This window comes from Charadrius vociferus, unplaced genomic scaffold, assembly GCF_000708025.1.
Source record: "Charadrius vociferus isolate BGI_N301 unplaced genomic scaffold, ASM70802v2 scaffold636, whole genome shotgun sequence".
NCBI classification, from domain to species: domain Eukaryota; kingdom Metazoa; phylum Chordata; class Aves; order Charadriiformes; family Charadriidae; genus Charadrius; species Charadrius vociferus.
In genome coordinates, this window is record NW_009649189.1 from 169,980 (window position 1) to 178,440 (window position 8,461).

The 8,461-nt window shown below is 45.1% G+C and overlaps 1 protein-coding gene across 1 annotated transcript in view; it reads left to right on the forward strand.

The window, feature by feature from the left end:
- The first annotated feature begins 106 nt into the window (after positions 1-106).
- WBSCR17 (Williams-Beuren syndrome chromosome region 17) overlaps positions 107-8,461 on the forward strand; it is a 227,486-nt gene continuing 219,131 nt past the window's right edge. Inside the window, exon 1 of the mRNA XM_009888852.1 lies at positions 107-344. Coding sequence (XP_009887154.1) covers positions 107-344 — 238 coding nt within the window. The remainder of the gene's footprint in view (positions 345-8,461) is intronic.

Consider the following 8,461-nt stretch of genomic DNA (forward strand, 5'->3'; position numbering starts at 1 on the left):
TGGGGGGGGCTGAGGGGGATGTGCGGGCGGAGGAGGGCACCTGCCCGCCCGCTCCCTTAGCCCCTGCGGGCAGCCCGGCGACCGGCGGCGCCCCTCGGGAAGTTTGATGGCTTCTTTGAGGAGAGTCAAAGTGCTGCTGGTGTTAAACTTGATCGCCGTGGCCGGTTTCGTCCTCTTCCTGGCCAAGTGCAGACCCATCACGGCCAAGAGCGGCGACTCCTTCCATGACATCCATCCTAGGGCAGAAGTGGCCAACTTGACAGCCCACGGCATCAGCTCCATCCAGGATGCAGTGCTGAAGAGACTCTCCCTCCTGGAAGATATAGTCTACAGGCAGCTGAATGGTAGGAACGGTTCTGCTCGTAATGCCTTTCGAGGACGGTGGCGGGTGGGGAGTTGAGGCAGAGAGCGGGCGCACGGCTTGCTTGAAGTTTGCGTGCTAGAGCCATGCTTTTTCCTGTGTTACTGTGCAAACAGAGTCTCAGCGGGCTGAATCAATTTAGTATCTGATTTCCAAGTTCCGTTTGTGTTTAAAGCTCAGAGTACCTCACACAGGATGGGAAGAAAGCATAACATATAACGCTGCCTTTCAGGTTTATAGTACTGGTCAGGAAATTAGAGGGTCGTCAAATGAGAAGGGTGTTCAGTGGGCGAATACGGGTTGGAGCAGCACACTGTATATTGATTGAGGGAATGGCTTTTACTGCTACAGAGTTGGTTTTTTTTTGGAAGGGAGTTTTTAAATGGCTCAAGTATGCTCCGTCATTTGAGTGCAGAAGGTCAGAAAGCAAAATGCACTTTCTCTAATAAGTTAAGCAAACTATTCGGTATTTCCTATGGCTCAGCATTGACAGCTGCTAATTAAAATCTCAAGTAATGCTTCTCTTTATAGCAGAGTGAAGGGATTTCTATTAAAATCTCACCAGGTTCAGTAGTTCTGAGATGTAGAAAGGGAGTTTTAAAGATGCCGTGTGGGATAGAAAAACATGTTGTAAGGATCTAAAAAATCTAGGTGAGGCATCTAATTAAAACACTGACTGTGGGAAGCTAATTTTTTTGAAAATTGTTCCCCACAGATGCACAACTGGGAATGTAATCTCAATCAAGAGTCCTGTTTATTGCTTCCGATCTCTGTAGCTTTAAAAACTACAGGTTTTTCTATTGCAGAAATAGCAGAGTTAATGTTTTTGGCAATGTCAGTGTGATTCCCTCTCTCGGTTTGGAATATGAAGCTAGTGAATGATTCTATGCCACGTTGAACCCAAAGCCGGTGTGTGCTGTGTCTCCGTACTGAATCTGAGCTTTTGCTGGTTATCCTGCTGCACCGAGGGTGCGAGGCAGGTGTAGGAATACAACGTATCTTTCCTGGTGTGTAATAGTTGTCTCCGTCAGCGTTTGTGCTTTGAGAAAGGCACTGTACAAAATGAGAAGCACTCAGCCGAGCAGCACAGTGTTATTTACGTTGCTACTTTATACACTTGCATGAAAAGCCTGTCCTGCCTAGGAAAGTGCCTGGCACCACGGGATGTTGAAGCAGCACTGTTGGGTGACAAAGAAGGTGAAACAAAAGAATAAGCAAGAAAAAGGTAGAAAGCTGGGTGTGATTTACAATCAAACTCTGAAACTGGCTGCTTCTGGATATTGCTAGGGCAGAAGTTTCCAGGCAGATTTAGGCACCTACTTAAAAAGGGACAGTAGTTCAAGGCGGGAGACCTCATAGTAGGACCTTGGTATTGGACCAGTAATCGCTATGCCGTCTACCATTCCTGCAAGTACAGCGGGAGGGCTGAAATCATAAGCTGTTGCCCTTCTGTGGAGATGAACGTGGGACTCCCTGTTCCGATGTGCTCTGGGGGCTGCTCAGGGATCTGGCTGGTGCCTGTAACAGGAGCTGTGAGCTTAAGGACGGCTCTGAATGTGCTGTCTTGTCTGTAGGCTGCTGTGGGCACTCGGAGTATGTTTACAGTGTAGTACAGCAGTCTCCTTACTGCCGGAGAGCAGTCATGCACCTAAAGACCAGGGGAGGCAGAGAGGTAATAGATATGTTGCCCGTACCACAAACGTTTTCTTAGGGCAGGCAGAAAGCTGAGCACATAGATGTGACATCTTGTCTGGCCTCTGCGTGCCGGGGTGATTTATAGCAACGCTGATGAGTCTGGCTAAAAAATAGCTCTGGCATAGCAGTTATGTAACTTAGGGTCAAGTATATATTTGGTACGTGTGATTTTTAGAAAAGTACGATGTGCTCTGTTCTCTGAGTAAGGTCTGTGTGCTGTGCTTCAGCAAGGCATGGGTTTAGAGCAAGATGTGGGGGCCGGGTGAGCCCCCATCGTCACCCTCCGGCACTAAAAGGAAATGGTCAAGTGTGCTGGGACAGTCCCTAGGACGGAGGGTGCGGAGGCAGCTGGACTGGCTTCCCCGCCAGGAGTCTTCTGTGCCCGAATTGGCATTCGTTCTGTGCACCGAAGAATACTTAAAGCTGAAATCCTAGTACCTGCTTGAAGTCTGCAAATATGAGCTTGCTTCTCTTTTTTGCTTTCAGGATAGGGAAGTTGCATGCTGGTGAGAAGTGCCTAACAAAGCCCGCCAGATGCTCTTTGACAAGCTCCCTGCAACACGCATCCACTGAGAGAATTCTCTTTCTGTTGCGTAAGGTTGGGTTTTGTTTTAAGTCTGACCTGTGGTTTAGCATGTACAAAATGTTAGACTATGGTATCCTACAGTGTAGCATGCGGAAAGTCTGCACCTCAGGGAGCATCGGGAAGCGTTTCGCAAAAGGGAGAAGCTAAAAACACAGTTTGGGCACAATCAGCTATGGATTTTTTTCTGCATTATAGGACTTGGCTGGATTTCAGTGGGAGTTGAAGCCATTTTTAAAAACTGGAATCTCTTACAAAAACTCCATTCTGTAAAGATCAAATGAGCAATCTGATCATATCACTGCTGTGTTTTTGTTTTATGAATCACGTAAAGCATATTGGAAATAACAGCGCTCTCTGCGATGGCAACCCTCATTTTGTATGTATATTTATTTCTGTAAATGTTGGCCATGAAAACAAAGTAAACATCACTGCCTGGGGTCTGGTAAAGGAACGATTTTAAACAATCGTTCCTTTTGAATGACATTTCTCTGCAGCGCCATTCTGGAAATAACATTGGGCCCCCTCTTAGTCCTCTCTGTGCAAGAAGAGCTGGCCCAAATGTGGCCCAGTCTGCCTTCCACAGTGACTCCTGCCTTTCCAGCTGACGCACCTTGCTGGTCTCCTAGTGTTTTCCACCCACTGTTAGCTGGGTTGCAGTTACACAAAGTTACATCATATCAACCGTGGGACGCTTGTTTCAGGCGGTGGTTCAAAAAGTGCCTTGGAGATGCTGGATGGGATTGGGGAGTCATCACAGCAGATGGTGGCCTTGCTTAGTTTTCACCTCGTTGTTACTCATAAAGTATCTGTGCGCAGACTCGGGTTTGGCCAAATGTGTCTGTTCAGTCTTCTTTTGGCCTAAAACTGATTGAGAACTGTATGTGTGCTTTGTTCCTTCCAAAAGTTTATTATTGCTCCTTAGTTCATTGCACAAGTCTCATGGGTTTTACTTTTTGCTTTTCTGTTGCTTTTTGCTGGTCTCCAGCTGGATGGCTCCTGCGGTCCCAAAGAAGTACGAGGGTGCGCTTTGCAATGGAGGGTTTTGTGTGTGCACACACTTATGTGAGATTTCAGAGGATTTTTAATTCCTGTAGTCTCTTTTATGGATGGAATTTTCTTGTTCAGCAGATGTTCGTAGGAAGCTAATGAAGGCCTGAAAGGAACGTGTGCGTTTTACTCGGGGCATTAACTACAACTTGTCTTTTTGATCCAAACCTAATTTTTTGTGTGCTGACATTTACAGAAGCAAAAATTGTGGTCCAGATTATCTCCAACTTTTATGGACATTCACAGAAACGAACTTTTCCGTTGGGTCTGTGTTTACAAAGAGAGGGTTTCTGTGCTTTTGTGACAAACTAGTTAGCTAGTGAGGAGTAGGAGCGAATAAAGACTCGGAAGGGATCATTTGGCTTCTGCCGCAGCCACGGGCTTTCTGTGCAGCCCCCAGACAAACTCTTCCATGTACCTAACCCTCTCCCTCTGGAGGAGTTGGAGAAATTGTGCATTTGTAGGATCCTGAGACAGCAAAGGTGGGCCAACTTTTTAACATCAAAGTGGTGTGTAGGATAAATGCTGTGACTTGAGGAAAGCTGCGGTTTGCCTCAGGAAACGGCGTCCAAAGGTTCTGCTCACTGTGCATTCCCTTCCTCCACCTGCCTTTGTCCTCTTGAAGTTGTGCTCGATCCCACCCTGGGTATAGGGCAGGGAAATGTTCACGGCAGGGCAGCGTGCGTTCCCCTCTTCCCCAGGAGGCTGGATTAGGCTGGTGTGTCCCCTCCGCGGTGCCTGCCCAAGGTAGAAGTGTTGGGAGGTCGGTCATGCAAGGTTGGCTGAGGCACTGAGAGGCTGGTGGGATGTATAGGGTCCATAAGCGGTTTCCTTATGTCTGCAGAGTGCTGGGGCTGCACCGGTGTCGAGTATTCATCGCAGACAGGAGGAAGGAGCCTGGATCTGATTTTGTGCGTTGGTTTTTGTCCCTGTCCTTCTGAGTCTGATCCTGCCCAAAAGCGGGCAATCCCCTGTTCTAAACCCTGTTTGCCAGAAGCTATTTAAGTCAATATATAAATAGTTTAGTAATTAAATAGTGCTGCTAATTTAGGAATAAGAAGTGCAGGAGGGAGAGTACTCTCAATAAACCGCTGGTTTGCGTGTGGGGATGCCATCGTCCGTGCCTACCATAGCTGAGCGCCTGGACCAGATGTAAGCAGGTGGGTCCTGCTGGTCACTGGTGATACAGGGAGCCTTCCACCCAGCCACCTCCCAGGTGTGCCGGGGTAAACACCTCCCTGTCTACTTGTGCGTGTTCAGCAGAGGGCTGGGTCTTGGATTAAAACCTCCAAGGAGCACGAAGGCTGTAAACTCCCTCTCTAGTGCTCTTTGGTTGATACACAACAACAGCTGAATCTGGGAAGCGCTCAGCCGCCTGGTAGCAGTGAGACAGGAATGATGTGGCGTATTCCCGACTAGTGTGAAACAAAAAATAATAAAAAAATTAAAATCTTTCCTTCAAGCTAAATATTACCGAGACAGAAAACACTGTGAAAGGGTACTGCTGACTCATCCTAAGATCTTCTTTTAAGTTTTATTTTGTAAACTCGCAAAGATCAGGGAGAATAGAAGCTGTTTGCAAGTTGTAAATGAGAGGCCAGCGAAGAACCACTGAAGCTGGCCAGAAAACGGGTGAGCAGAGAGGGGTTTTCCCTTCATATTAAAGTGCACAGAGAATAAACTGCTGCTTTACCACTGTTAAAGGTTGAAGAGGAACTTTAAATTCCTTGGTGGTTAAATAAGCCGATGTTCGCTTTTTAAACAAGCTTACATCTGTGCTTTTGCACATGGAATTATTTGCACATGCTGAGATATGAACAAGTGCATGCCAGCAGCCTCCCTGCATACAGATTGTGCTCTTGTCTGCTTATCCAATTAGGAAATTAACTTTGTGAGGGTTGCATATGGACACTGAGGCCAATACTGAAACACAGCCTTTTGCACAGTCTTGCTATCCCCCTTGTAAAGTGGCACTTAATTAACTGAAAACACTTTAGAGATATGTGGATTTACTTCCCACAAGGATAAGATAATGCTTATCTTCTATAACACTTATCATCCTGAAAGTACATTGCAAACTTAGCTAACTACTCAGTATAAAATTTCTATATGTAAATAAGGCAGATTAAAAGTGCTTCTATCAGCCATTTAATAGTATGTAATAGCATTACACCCACAGACTAGTAATATTAAGATTTTAACAGGTAGGTAATAGATTAAGTAAAATCCTAAGAAATTCTCTGATTAAGATAAACAACTATATGTAAATAATTCAGAGTAGGGAAATGCTGTTTGTAGGCAGAAGTGCCCAAACTTTAATCACGTTAATGAAATAAAATAACTCTTTATACAAGCACAGCCTCACTGGGTGAAATCCTTTGATATAAGAAACGATGATGTGGAGATAAAGTGATACGCTATGGGGATGTGATGACTGTATTAATTGACGGTTATCACACAGGATCTGAGATGCTGTTTCCCTGTTTACCCCCCAACCATGATGTTTCTGAAGTAGAAACTAACTGTGTTAGTTATATGGCCTTATATAGCTACTTGATTAAAAAAAAGCAGCTTTAATATTTGTTTTATACTTAAGAGATTTGGTTGCCATATTCCTGTTAGGAAGAATGCAAATTATCCAGATTCAATACATGCTTTTAGAAGTTCTCAGCTGAAACTCATTAACTGCAGGGAAGTGGTCTGCACAGGCTCGAGACACCTGAGAGCTGTTGTCTGTAAGTTATTCTCATCAGGTTCATGGAAATTGGGTCTGATACCAATCAAAGAATGAATAAAAGAAATACTTCTTAGAGAAATAATAGAGTTAAAAGATGAGGCTTCAGATAGTCATTTAGGAACTATCTGGAAGCTTAAGACGTTAACGTGACATTTAGTTTACAACCCTGCTGACTAGGAACTGATAGATAATTTTTGTTTTCGATAGTTGTTTGGCATCATCATCCGAATATTCACTGTCATTGGCAATGAATGAGTAATAAGCCACTAACACATTTATCATGCAGAGACAACACAGGATTCATGAGATGCAACAGCAATGACTAGAAAGTAGTGACAACGCTGGTATTTTAGTCTTGCATATTAATTCAGGTCTGCCTGAATAGAGAAACGGAACCTTATCTCGGTGGTAAAACTTACAGAGGTACGTTAGTTTTACACTGCCAAATTAGTCAGGCAGCTTTTAGGAATATTTTTCTAAGGCTAAAAAAAAAAGTGCTGTAATTATGTGAATTACAGTATTATTTCCAAGCCACAGTCTGGATCAGTGATGCAGTATTGTGTCTCCAGTAAGAGACATTGGAATTTTGGATGTATTTGGCAAAACACGGGCATCTAGTGACATGTCAGTGCCCGAAGGCGTCCTGCCTGGCTTCCAGCTGCCACTCCAGAAGGGCAGAACTCGGCCGTCGGTGGAGTGTCACATCTGCTGGGCTCACGCAGCATCTTGGATGCCCCGAGGCCTCTGGAATGGCAGGAGGCTTTGCTGAGACGACAGTCCCCCGCTTGCCGCCTTGGAGATCTTCCTCTTTGATCAGCGAGGACAGACAGACGAAGTTGGCTTTGGGCATATGCTGTCAATGTGCTTGGATTCTGGGGAGTCCTTCTGGTCTACTCTTGGCCACCATCTTCCCCCATTACTTCTCTCCTGGCAGAAAGCACATGCACTTCTAGTAAGAAAAAGCTGTATGCAGCCTGTGAGCAAATCTACCTGTTAATAAGGCGTACCACAAAAAAAAAAAAAAAAAAAAATAGAATTGAGCCTTCTCAGGTAATTAAAAAGGTTTTACTCATTTTGTGATTTATGCCACTAATCTTTATCTAAAACTGAACAATCTGGTCCAGATGTTACGGCAGGCTGGCAGGCTGCCAGTTCCCAGCTCCTACAGATACACCCGGATACCGGGGTAGGTGAGGACATTCTGCGTGTTGAAATATTAAAGTTAAAAGGGAGAGGTTTTTTTCTTTGGTAAGATGTCCTTAGCGAAGTCTGCAAAGGGCTGCTCAAACTCAGTATGCATAGTATTGACCCTACCGTGAGTCAACAGCCGTGATTCAGCTGCAGTAATGTATCCTGGTGGTACAGTATTATTTTTCTTAAACAGTTTTGGGAGTACTAGGAAATGTATTTTCTAGCCCCCGATCCCCATGGTCAAATTTCTTCAAGAAATTGTTGAATGCTTTACATCTTACTGCTAGAAGCGTAGCTAGTTCTGCCTATAAATCTAATAGCTATCGACCCACGTTCTGACATTCACTGATGGTTATCTAAAAATAATGCGGTAATGATGCAATGAGAGCCCTACGTAAAGCGTTACGTGCGGGGAGAGAGCTACGCTGAGCCTCGCTCTGCTGTCACTGAGCAGTTACACACCGCGCCTCTGACGCGTTCTTACAGCTTCGGTGCTTGTGTCGGTGGGGAGATGGAAAGTTATCTGCAAAAGAAAGACACGTCCCTAAAATAAGGAGTGAATGGGATAAAAAAAATCATGGTTTGCATTTTCCTTTTTAAAAACCTGGTGGTCTGCGCTCACTGTGTGATGAGTACCAGTTCCTATGATGCTGCCCTCCCTGTGAGTCACTGCGATGCCTGGTACCCACGGAGCGCCGTGCTAAAGGCGATCTGCCGTAGTACAGCACTGGCTCACCCTTGGAACAGGAAATACCTACAGCTTCGCAGCGTCTCTAATATGGGAGTAATGTGATAACTCTCGGCAAACAGAGTTTTTTTAAAAACGGGGATCTTGCTAGGTTGT